The following is a 13,163-nucleotide window of genomic DNA, read 5'->3' on the forward strand; positions in this document are numbered from 1 at the left end:
TACTTTAATAATCCCAGGGAGAAATTACTTTAGGTACATGATTCCATCTGTAATAGAGTGACTATAGGACGAGTTTGATAGAACACAATTTCATACAATATATATAATTGTCATAACTGTCAGGAAATTTATTTTGCAACGTAAATCTGAAAAGTGTTCTATGCTTGGTCACATGTCCAGCTATTACTGCATGTATTCTTCCAGGATAACTTGTATTTGGGTCCATTGCCCCATCTACTCAACCAATGGAAGTGTCTTTGATTCTCTATCTTTATCTGTCTTCCTGATGTCTTTTAGGTCCTTATTAATGGGAATTTTTAAGGTCAATGGTGAGTCTTCGATTTGTTTGACCCTTTTTAATCTTTATGACTCACACATTAGAGAGACAGGAAGACAGAAGGTGGCACTAGGACCAGGGTATTTCATTAATGATCACAAAACAAAAAGAGAAACAGATGGAATTCTACACACACTCTCGCATACATACCCACCCATCGCTAAAATAAAAAAAACAGCCTTGTTTACATTTTCCATTTCTTTCATTTTCTTCAGTATTTTCCACATTTTTGTTCTGAACCTCTCAGAGTCAGAGTCAATCTTTCCATTACTTATATATTTTTTCTGCATTCAGTTCCTTTTGGAGGATCATTATTTAGACATTTTTCTGTCAAGTTGTGTGGAGGTTTGTAGAAGACTAGTGATGTTATGAGATAAACCGAGGTGTGTGGAGCGTACGTTCCCGCAAAGCGCATATCAAGGCTTGCTTTATATAAGGGAGGGGCCAAAATCGATGACGTCCAAAGCCTCGCTACCCCGCCATACCACGTGTAATGCATATCTATCAAGGTTTCTCGATCCCAGTGGAAACCCTGCAAAATATTCAAATCCAAGTCAGTTTTTCTTAAAAAAACTTGTATTTCTTTTGCTTTGTTTGGGTAAGTAAAACAGTTTGCACAAAGAATAAGATGATTTAAAGGTACACTATGCAACCGGTGTTGATTTTCCAGCGAGGCTCCCCCCAGAGGGCGAAAGTAAAAGTGCACTGTCGTAAATATGCACAGCTGTTCTCCTGGTTTCTCCGTCAAGCCAGGCGCGGTTGTTTTGAGCTTAGCAGACAGGCGAACGCAACAAATGACTAAGCATCTGACGCGCGTGACGCACCGCAAACGCGCTGCTGCTCGAGATGGAAAAATTGAATTTTTGCTGCTCGACGCGCCGCGTCAACCAATCAGAGAAGCTGATCTGGGAGCTGGCAGGGAGAGAGACACAGCGCTGATGATCGGAGAGCTATGATCACTCCTCTTAAACAGTTTATTAAAGCCTAAATTAACTTAAAATGTAGAAATCTGCCGGCAGAATATGTTCGCTATTATTATCCTGCTGCCTGCAGTTTGGATTATTTAGATGAAATTCACCTACCAGCTGCCGCGGTGAACCGCGAGGAGGCGACCCGGCCAGAGGCTGCTGATGAAGGGATTCCTACTGTCGGTGCACCACTGGTATGTGGGGGTCTGAGCGGCTCCGACAGAAAAAATATTGAAGGCAGGATAATAATCTGAATGAACTGGGGGGTGTAGCAGTTCTCGCCATGAAGCAAGACCGACTCTCGCGAGACTTCTGAGCCTGTGGGTGCGGGTCGGTGCTCCTGCAATTGCAAGTGCGGTATTTCCCCCACAGACCACCAGGGCGACCAAGAATACCTTTGTTCAACCTGAAATTACTCATTTTTTCATCCAAAACGTTATGGAACACATTAATTAACTGAAAAATGTTGCATAGTGTGCCTTTAAATTTAAAATAAAGGAAAAAAAAAACATCCAGTATCTTATTTGAAGAGTATAATATATAATTATATTTTAAGGTCAAAAATACTTATTGACAGATCATCTTATTCGTCTGATCATAATAAGGGCAAATTGATTTTAAATTAAGAATATTTCACTGTTTTTAAATCCTCTATTGCATTTGCACAGGTAAAATAAAATAAAAAATAAAATTACTGAATAATATGTTATGTATTTAATAGTGCTGTCAATCGATTAAATTTTTTTAATCGCGATTAATCGCATCAATGCCTGAGTTAACTCGCGATTAATCGCATTTTAATCGCAAATTTTTTTTCTGATTGAAAATCATTTAAATACTCTCGATGACATACAAAAAATACATACAGGCTAGGTTTGTGCCAATGTTCTTTTTTTAAAATGAAAACAGGTCACAGATACTGATTTATGCCATAGAAACATAAGGCAAGAAGATGGGGAGGCATGTAGCAAAAAATAACAAATATGTAGCCAAAAAAAAGGCCCTGAAAACAGGCTGATGTAAAAGACAGTCTTTACAGTTAATACAGTCTTTTGAACAAAGACAAGCATTTTACCCTACTGCTATAAAATGTAGTACAGTTAACATTAGATGTTAATTAACCAAGGTAATGGTAAATGGCATGCACTTATATAGCGCCTTTATTCAAGTTAGGAGACTTGACCAAAGCGCTTTACACTACATTCATTCACCCATTCACACACACACTCACACACTGATGGTGGCAAGCTACATTGTAGCCACAGCTGCCCTGGGGCTCACTGACAGAAGCGAGGCTGCCGTACACTGGCGCCACCGGGCCCTCTGACCACCATCAGTAGACAATGCAGGTGAAGTGTCTTGCCCAAGGACACAACGACAATGAAAGTTGGAGTCGGGGCTTGAACCGTCAACCCTCCGATTACAGAGCAAACTCCTACATCCAACGCCACTCTCGCCCCAATGAACAATTTTCAATCAATACATCAAAATCAATAGACCGACATCACTAGATGGAGGAAGTTTATGCTCTAGAAAGTAACTTTTCAGCCTCTTAACAAAAATGAGAACACACACAGACACACCCACCCACCCACACACACACACACACACACACGATACCGACCTGTGGCGTACACAGACAGCAAGAGTGCCGTAGCAGATTCCATTTCACCTCAGTAATCTGTTTTCTCAGCGTATTTCAGGTTGCTACTAGTTACCAGACACTCAACATGTTTGTTGTTGGTGGGGCTTAAAGAAAAGGCACTAGCGTCACCCAGTGTATGAGCGTCTTTTTTCCTTAAGGAGCTCCGCTCTCGAAGCCTATGAGAAATGCATACACTGGGGGAAAATAGCCCCGCCTTTCCGCAGGCTGCAGTGGGATGTACATTGAAAATTGTACCATAAAACCACATAGCATTAATCTCACGTTGAAAAAATTTTCGCCGTTAAAATGGCCTTGCGTTAACGCGATAATAACGCGATAATTTTGACAGCACTAGTATTTAATCAAAACCATTTAATCTGTTGTTAAATTATCTTACTAAAATACTTCACAGTTTAGGGAGGATGAGTTGTGTAGAGTGACAGATAGTAAAAAGTTTTCTGCCTTCGGCCCTCAAAGTTTGGATTCATCTGAGCAGAGGACCTTCAGGAATGAATAACTGATCAAATCTCCCTCCTGAGCTGTATTTCTGTAGCTTCTCCAGTGCAACAGCTTGTTTTGGGCTGCTTTTCTCATTGTATCTCTCCATGCAGAGAAGGACAGCTGTGACTTGGTGGTTTTACAGTTTAGTTGTACCGAATAGCATATATGGAATATATAATTAGATTAATTTACACATGGCTCATATTGTTTACTAACCACGTGGTCTTTGCTAAAGGCAGGTTCTTTGTTTTATTCTGGGGTTTTCAGATTAAAGAGGCAGAAAACAAAAAGTTGATAATTAAAAAAAAAAAGGTTTTAAAAAGTGACATAAATATTCCAGGATGGCTCCTGAGGTGGTAATGTGTGAGACATCCAAGGACCGTCCCTACGACTACAAGGCTGACATCTGGTCCCTTGGAGTCACCTTAATTGAGCTGGCACAGATAGAGCCTCCGAACCACGAGATGAACCCAATGAGGGTCCTGCTGAAGATCGCCAAGTCGGACCCTCCCACCCTGATGCAGCCGTCACGCTGGTGAGTCACCGCTGGTGTCTCTGCTCTGAGATGTGCTCCTCTTTGACCCTTCCTCTAATTTACTGCGTTCAGGTCTCCTGAGTTCAGTGATTTCCTGAAGCGCTGCCTGGACAAGAACCTGGACAGCAGATGGAGCGCACCGCAGCTTCTTCAGGTACATTTCTCTGAATGTGTGTCGATCTCTAACACCTGGCCACTTTTAGGCCGCACAGCCCTTTCTCCCCCCACCTCCACTCGTGCACCACCTGCTATCAGAGTATAAGTAGCCCGACACGACATCTGTTTCCCCGCTGAGCCTTCTGCACTCATCCCTTTGTCCCCGAGCTGACGTCAGCAGAGCAGGCTTTTCTTTTTCCGTCGGCTTTAAGGTGCTCGCTCAAGCCAGAGCCGTTCATTCACTCGCTGTGCAGACAGACAGACAGGTAGGCTTGAAGTGTTCTGACTCACACAGCGAATACCGCACGCACAGACGAAGACTCCATGGGCATAAAAATCCAGAACAGTGGTCTGCCACCAATGAAGGTTCTCATATCGAAGAAGCTTCACATCATCAGGCCTGCCATAGAATATGTGCAGCAGATTTCTAAACCAAAGAAGGTGAGTTTTGTCTGGAAACGCAGATCCGCTGTTTAAATCCTGTGTTTTTAACTCTTCAGCTTCAAATGAGATGAGAGAAAGATGGCCGGCAGCTTAAACAACAAGCTGGTCTCGAATAGGGAGTGTTTGAGCTGTTATCAAAGAGTCAGTTTGCATCTCAAACAACGATTAGTCACCAGTGGGGTCAAGTCGCAGCTCCTTATAATCCTGAACTGCTTTTTAAAAAGTAAAGCTTTTAAAAGTATCTGCACCACGGGACGTTCAGCCCCAAATTAAAACATGATCATTGTTCTTTGCAAACTCAAACATTTACTGTATGAACAGAAAATCAGGCGGTCTTGTGATTCATTGCTCTGATTCTGCTGTTGCAAAGAGTTGACCGACTGCTCCTACCTGTGAACAGGTTTACTTCTCAGCAGGAGAGAGACACATTCCTCCATTATGCTGCTTCTGAAATAACCTGTTTTCCCTTAGATCCAATTTGAAGATGGATCAGGTTCTTCTATAACAGATGTTTGTTTGCTGCTGTCAGGTCATTAATCGGGTCTGCAGTTATTTGGTAGTCTGTAAACAGATCGATGTTCTCTGGAATGCAGCAAATAGGCCCTGCACCACAGAGGCAAACATTCCCATAGCATGATGCCTGAAACACCATGCTTTATCGTTGGGGTCGTCTGCATGCTCGTAGCTCACTGTAGCGAACGCAGTTACACAAGCATTTTTCTGTGTGAATTTATTTCTTGTTTTTGTGAATATGAATATGTTTTACTTTTAATATCCAGTTCATATTTTTGTGTTTTTTGATTAATATGTACATACTTTGGGAAATATTGTAATAATGTCAGATGGAGACGTCACTGGTTAGGTTATCACTTGATCACGTGATGCCTTGGATGGAACATTCTGAGTTTTGTTTTATGCTCGGTCGGCGTGTGCAAGAGTAAAGGCAAAGAACTGAAATATAGAAGAAATGGACGTGTAAGGACTTCTAGCAACTCCTAACCTTCTGGTTGGAGGGGCATACGGTATGGACAATTGAGAGAATTTATATTTTGTTGAATAAGTTTCAGTTGATAATTCATATAAGGGAATATGACGGTTTCACTGATGAATATTTTCCACCGTGTATTTTGCAGTGTTCACGGTGGTCTTGGGCGTTTGTATGACGGAAAATCCTGTAATAAACGTTTGGAACCATCAGTTGGATAATTGCACTTTCATCAACCAGTTAGAAAAAGTTGGGAGCAGCTATAGTGAACACGTGCACCGTGTGCAGCGCAGCCCGTGGCCCGAGAACATCGAGGGATGCCGCGCAGTGAATGCAAGCTGTGAACTTCTCGCCAGCCATGCCGAGATGGACGGGGGAGAAGAAGAAAAGACCGCCGCAGCTTGAAGATAACTAGTCGGCGGCTCGGGGTGACAGCTCGCCTGCGGCTGGGGAGGGCTGCAGCTCGTCTTTCCACCTCTGCGGGGACGTTACGATTGCATTTCCTTGCAGGGCGGGGTGTCGGCTTGCAAGCAGGATAAGGACTGTGTCGTTTCCACAAGTCACCACAAGAGAGCAGCAGCGCGCTGTGGTCGTGAGTAGCAGCCTAACACCAGCCCTAGGATTCCAGGTTTTTTCAGTTGATAAGAAAAGGACATTATAACTTGTAAATATTTGAATTTAAGAGTAAAAGGCCATTTTGTGCATATTTGTGTGAATATTTCTGGCCTGTGTTAATAAGTGATGTTGGCATTTCTACTTTGGATTTTTGTTTGGTTTAACATGTGTAGGATTGATGTTTGAAATTAATACTGAGGATTACTTGCAGCATAGGTTTTGCTAAGGTTTAAGATTGTAGTTACTACTTTACTTGGTGTTATTTCAAAATAATTCAGAAAATGGATAAAGGCAGAGAGAGAGCTCTTGTACTTGAGGGAGTAATTCAGGCTCTTGAAGAAGAAAAAATAAACTTAGAAACCAAGTTGGAAACTGAAACAGATGAATCATTAAGAGACCAAATGACCGAACGCATTGCTGAAATTAACAGCACTCTGCAAGCACATAGCATAGAGAGCCAGGAACCAGCTTCACCAGCTTCTGAACCTGAACAACTCAGGCGATCAGAAAGAGAAAGAAAACCAACTGAAAAGTGGCTTGAGTATGCAAAAGAAGAGAGTGCAAAAAAGGAAAGAAAGTTTATGTTAACTTATGTAAGCTTTAAAGGTGAGGTTCAGTACATTAGGAGCAAACTCAAAGAAGAATGTGACAAAGAGCATCTTGAAAGTATGACTGCTACTTTGGAAGAATATGAGTCACACTTAAAACAGGAGTACGAAAGCTTACGTGCATTGACCACACCAAGCCAAGACATAAGACGGCGAATGGATAGCTGCACCTCAGTAACCAAAGAAGTAGTTGCACTGTTAAAAATGCGCTGCTCAGATGCAGGCAAAGAGTTTGATGCTGTCGCAGTGAAGGAAGCACTCGCTAAATTACTTCAGAGAGATGATGCGAAATCGATATACGGGTCCACTGTATCAAGAGCTGGCACACATAGTGTGGCAGGAAGTCAAGTGTCATTAAAGAAAGCAGAAGTAGCAGCACGCTTAGCATCAAAACGTGCTGAAATAAACAGAGAGAGTGAAATAGCTGCACAAAGAAAGGAAGTGTTTGCTCAGCAAGAGAAGTTGAAAATGCTGGAACACCAAAGGGATCTGGAAGCTATGCAAGCTGAATTTGATGTGTATGAAGAGGTGGAAATGAAAATGAACGCTGAAACAGGAGAGAAGCAAGAAATAATTTTGCCTCCAAGTCAGCCCCAAGGAGAAAAGAAAAACATAACTCTGTCTCCAAGTCAGTTCCAAACTCAGCATAACATAGCTCAATATGCTCAGACTCTTCATGACACACCAGTCCCTCCTTGTTCTGAAAAACAGTCAGAGCAAAAAGTGAATGACGTGACACTAGTTCAAGCTTTCAAAGAATCTCTTATGATGACAAGACTTCCAGCACCTGAGCCATCCGTGTTTAGTGGGGATCCTCTCAAATTCACTGAATGGAGAACCAGCTTTAAAGCCTTGATAGAGACTACCTGTACAAGCCCAGCACATAGACTGTTTTATCTCAGAAAATACATTAGCGGAGATGCACTGTCTGTGTTGGAAGGAACTTTTTACCGAAGCGATGAAGAAGCATATACGCAAGCCTGGGATGCACTGAACAAGCGCTATGGCCATCCATTCATAGTGCAAAGAGCCTTTAGGGGTAAACTTAGTAGCTGGCCCAAGATAGGACCAAAAGAGCCACTGAAATTAAGAGAGTTCAGTGATTTTCTTGTGTCATGCAAAAATGCAATGCCTCACATATCAGGTCTTAAAGTTCTGGACGATTGTGAGGAGAATCAAAAGCTACTCCAGAAACTTCCTGACTGGGCAACAGCTCGATGGAATCGACTAGTCACCAAGGAATTGGATGATGGCAAGCCATACCCAAGTTTTGAAGCGTTCTCAAACTTCTTAGCCGAGGAGGCCCGCATTGCCTGCAACCCGGTTTCCTCGCTTCATGCTTTGAAGAGGGCAGATGAGAAACCAGCCACTGAAGTGAAACGCATCAAAGCCAGAACCCTAGTGACAACAACAAAGGTTGCTCAAGGAAAAGGTCACACAGCTAAAGATTCAGGTGAATCAGCAGGCTCGACAGTCAATTCATCTGCTGCTCAAATTAAGAAGCAAATAAAATGCATATGCTGTCAAGAAAACCACTTCATTTACAAATGTGAAAAGTTTGCTGCTCTGACTCTTGAGGAGAAGAAAGCATTCGTCAAAACCAACAATATGTGTTTCGCCTGCTTGAGAGTTGGCCATGTTGCAAAAGATTGTCGGAAAAGGGCTACATGCAATGTTTGTAGAAAAGGCCATCCAACACCACTTCATGATGAACCGGCTCAAGAGGTAAAGCCTGAAGTAAGCCAACAAAGAGACAGTACTTCTACTGCTTCATGTAGTATGAACATGACCAATGCTGACCGCACTTCAATGATAGTCCCGGTGTGGCTGTCTAGTTCTGTCAAGACTAGCCCAGAGATCTTAGTGTATGCTCTGTTAGATACACAAAGTAGCAATACATTTGTCACTGAAGATGTGTGCGAAAAACTGAAAGTACACACTGAGCCAGTTAAACTCAAGTTGTCAACTATGATTGACAGGTCAATTGTGAATTGTCACAGAGCCAGTGGGTTAAAGGTCAGAGGATACAGTTCCGAAGAATGCATAGAACTACCTCCAGCTTACACTCGAGAAGATATCCCGTTGGAGAAGACCAGCATTCCAACTCGGGAAACAGCCAAGGGATGGACACACTTGCTTAGCATAGCTGACAAGATGCCAGATTTGCTAGACTGTCCTGCTGGACTGCTAATAGGCTACGACTGTGTAAGAGCTCTAAAACCGAAAGAAGTCGTTACTGGAGCTGAACATGAGCCTTATGCAGTGAAAACAGACCTCGGGTGGAGCGTAGTTGGTGCCAAAATGCCTACTACTGGTGGAGGAACAAATGCTGGACTCTGCTATCGCATCTCTGTAAAGGAAATTCCACCTATTACACCTGCATGTGCAATTAAGGCTCTGGAGAGAGATTTTCAGGATACAAATCCTACAGATGGAACAATCTCTCAAGAAGACATTCAGTTTCTACAAATTCTGAATGAGGGAATTCATCACAATGACAATGGTCATCTGGAGATGCCTCTTCCTTTTAGAGAGCGTCCCCAGCTTCCTAACAACAAGCATCTAGCCACAGTTAGGCTGAAACATCTGAAAGGGAAGATGGACAGAAATCCCAAATATAAGGAGGACTATGTACAGTTCATGATCAATGTTTTCAAAGATGGTGATGCAGAGGAAGTCCATGCAACACCAAAAGACGGTAACACCTGGTACATCCCACATCATGGGGTGTACCACCCGCGAAAGCCAGAGAAGATCAGAGTTGTCTTCGATTGCTCTGCCAAATACGAAGGCACCTCGTTGAATGACCACCTGCTCACGGGACCTGATTTAACAAACGCCTTGACTGGAGTGCTGTGTCGGTTCCGACAGTATCCCATTGCGATCAATTGTGACGTGGAGAAAATGTTCCATCGCTTCCATGTTACTCCAGAAGATCGAGATTTTATGAGGTTCCTGTGGTGGGAAAATGGGAAAACAACGAGTGAGGCCAAGGAATACCGCATGAGGGTGCACATATTTGGAGCGGCATCATCACCAGGATGCGCGAATTACGGCATGAAATACCTCGCCACCAAGTATGAGCATGAGTAGCCCATGGCGGCAAGCTTCATCCGTAGAAACTTTTATGTGGATGATGGTCTTGTCAGTCTGGATACCGTTGAAAAGGCCAAGCAACTTGTCCATGAAGCAAGAAAAGTCTGTCAGAAGGGACAGCTGCGACTGCACAAGTTTGTTTGCAATAATAGAGCGGTCTTGGAGAGCATTCCAGAGAGTGAGCGTGCTCCAGAAGTCAAGGACGTGGACCTGAACTATACAGAGCTACCAGCTCAGAGAGTGCTAGGAGTGAAGTGGAACGTCGAAATGGATGTCTTCTCATTCAATGTGGTCCAACAAGAAAGAACAGCCACACGACGAGGCATCTTATCCACAGTCGCCAGCATATATGATCCGCTAGGATTTCTGGCCCCCTACATCTTGACTGGGAAAAGAATCTTGCAAGAAATGTGCAAGCGAGGTGTAGGCTGGGATGAGCCTGTACCAACAGAACTAAAGCCAAAGTGGGAGACATGGCTCAATGATCTGAACAATCTTCAAACCACTCAAATACCAAGGTGCTTTATTCCCAACAATCTTGGCACGATCCTGAATATTGAGCTGCATCACTTTTCTGATGCCAGTAATGACGGCTATGGGCAGTGCTCTTATATCAGGATCGTGGCTGAAGAACAAGTACATTGTACTTTAGTTATGGCCAAGGCTAGGGTAGCACCCATGAAGATTGTCAGTATCCCACGTCTAGAGCTCACCGCTGCCACAGTTTCTGCAGCCGTAAGCAAGCTCCTCAGAGAAGAGCTAGACTTGAAAATCGATGCTGAGTACTTTTGGACAGATTCACAAGTGGTACTGGGGTACATTAAGAATGAGGCCCGGCGTTTTCACGTTTTTGTTGCGAATCGGATCCAAAAGATCAGAGACGCTACTGACCCCAATCAATGGTTTTACATTGAAACAAGTCAAAACATGGCAGATCATGCATCTAGAGGACTCAAGGTGGCAGATCTAATGGCCTCAGATTGGCTAAGAGGACCCAAGTTCTTGTGGGAAAAGAAAATTGTGACCAACCCAACAACCCCAGAGCTTCTCATAGGTGACCCAGAGGTCAAAGTCCTGAAAACAGATGTTGTGCAAGAAGATGACCTCCTGAAAAGGTTAGCAAGGTTTTCAGACTGGGTCACATGCCTTAACGTTATTGCTCGCATTCAGAGGCTGGCTCATAGAGACAAATCTGGGCCTGTTACTGTAGAAGAGCGAAAGAAAGCGGCTCTCGTGCTGATCAAGGCGGCACAACAGGAAGCATTTGGAGAAGAGCTGAAACTGTTCAGCCAATCACAGAAACTCAGGAAAACTCACAAAATGTATGAGCTCGACCCGTTTCTTGAGGATGGAGTGCTCAGAGTTGGAGGCAGGTTAAGAAGGTCATCAGCGTCGCTAGACTTCAAACATCCTGTAATACTCCCTAAAGAAGGCGTGGTAACGCACCTGATACTTGACCATTGCCATAAAAGAACACAGCACCAAGGCAGAGGGCAAACACTGAACGATCTCAGAGCGAACGGCTACTGGATAATGGGTGCTAGTAAGGTTGTTGCCAAGCACATCAGGAATTGCGTGACATGTAGAAGGGTGCGGGGTCGAACTGAAGAACAGCGTATGGCTGACTTGCCTGTTGATCGAATAGAGCCATCTCCTCCTTTCTCGTATACAGGCATCGACTGTTTTGGCCCTTTTTACACAAAGCAGGGCAGAAAGGAGTACAAGAGATATGGACTGTTGTTAACATGCCTAAGCTCTAGAGCCATTCATATCGAGATGCTCGAGGACCTGACAACCGATGCATTTCTAAATGCATTAAGATGCTTCATTGCAATAAGAGGAACAGTCAGACAAATCAGATCTGACCAAGGTACGAATTTCATAGGAGCAAAGAATGAATTGGGAAAGTGCTTGATGGAACTTGACAAGGAAAGGATCGCGACCTATCTCGCAAGAAAGGAATGTGACTTTCTGATGAATGTTCCCGAAGCCAGTCACATGGGAGGCATATGGGAGCGTCAGATTCGGACGACCAGAAGCGTGATGAGCTCTGTCCTTGCTTAGGCTAAAGGACGACTGGATGACTCTTCACTAAGAACGTTCTTCTACGAGGCCATGTCCATAGTCAACAGTCGACCACTGACAACAAACACCCTCTCTGATCCCAAAAGTGCTGAACCCTTGACACCCAATCACTTGCTTACGATGAAAACTATGACACCCCTTCCACCTCCAGGAAAGTTTGTTCAAGAAGATCTGTACGCAAGAAAAAGATGGCGTAAAGTGCAGTATCTCTCAGAACAGTTTTGGAACCGGTGGCGCCGAGAATACCTAACCAACATCAATCTTCGTCAGCAGTGGCATACAACCAGACGAAACGTGCAGGTTGGAGATGTAGTCATTGTTAAAGATGAAAATACTCCCAGAAATGAATGGCCACTAGCTAGAGTAGTTGAGGCAGAGGAAGATGATGATGGTCTCGTGCGAAAGGTGAAAATACAAGTAGGCCAAAGTAAGTTAGGACCAAAAGGTGAGCGCTTAACACAACCTTCATTTCTTGAGCGTCCAGTGCAGAAATTAGTTGTGTTAGTTGAACATTATTCAAAATAGCTCAGCATTAACATGAAAATTGAAAGAGCCCATCACCTAATATAACAAGTATTGATCGAAAGTATGGGTAAAGGTTAAGTTTGGAGTTATTGGAAAATTACAAGTTTTATTTCTTTGAATATGGTGAAAGTAAACCTTTTGTAATTTTGGTGGCAGTGTAGTGAACGCAGTTACACAAGCATTTTTCTGTGTGAATTTATTTCTTGTTTTTGTGAATATGAATATGTTTTACTTTTAATATCCAGTTCATATTTTTGTGTTTTTTGATTAATATGTACATACTTTGGGAAATATTGTAATAATGTCAGATGGAGACGTCACTGGTTAGGTTATCACTTGATCACGTGATGCCTTGGATGGAAAATTCTGAGTTTTGTTTTATGCTCGGTCGGCGTGTGCAAGAGTAAAGGCAAAGAACTGAAATATAGAAGAAATGGACGTGTAAGGACTTCTAGCAACTCCTAACCTTCTGGTTGGAGGGGCATACGGTATGGACAATTGAGAGAATTTATATTTTGTTGAATAAGTTTCAGTTGATAATTCATATAAGGGAATATGACGGTTTCACTGATGAATATTTTCCACCGTGTATTTTGCAGTGTTCACGGTGGTCTTGGGCGTTTGTATGACGGAAAATCCTGTAATAAACGTTTGGAACCATCA

General features: G+C 43.1%; 1 protein-coding gene across 1 annotated transcript in view; it reads left to right on the forward strand.

Moving 5' to 3' along the window:
• The window catches only part of slkb (STE20-like kinase b), a 49,222-nt gene that overhangs the window by 16,172 nt on the left and 19,887 nt on the right, over positions 1 to 13,163 (forward strand). The window contains exons 6-7 of the mRNA XM_038269970.1: positions 3,792 to 3,986; positions 4,059 to 4,140. Of these exons, the coding sequence (XP_038125898.1) occupies positions 3,792 to 3,986; positions 4,059 to 4,140 (277 nt within the window). The remainder of the gene's footprint in view (positions 1 to 3,791; positions 3,987 to 4,058; positions 4,141 to 13,163) is intronic.

This window comes from Cyprinodon tularosa, unplaced genomic scaffold (genome assembly GCF_016077235.1).
Source record: "Cyprinodon tularosa strain WSP-4 unplaced genomic scaffold, ASM1607723v1 ctg746, whole genome shotgun sequence".
In the NCBI taxonomy this organism is placed as follows: Eukaryota; Metazoa; Chordata; class Actinopteri; order Cyprinodontiformes; family Cyprinodontidae; genus Cyprinodon; species Cyprinodon tularosa.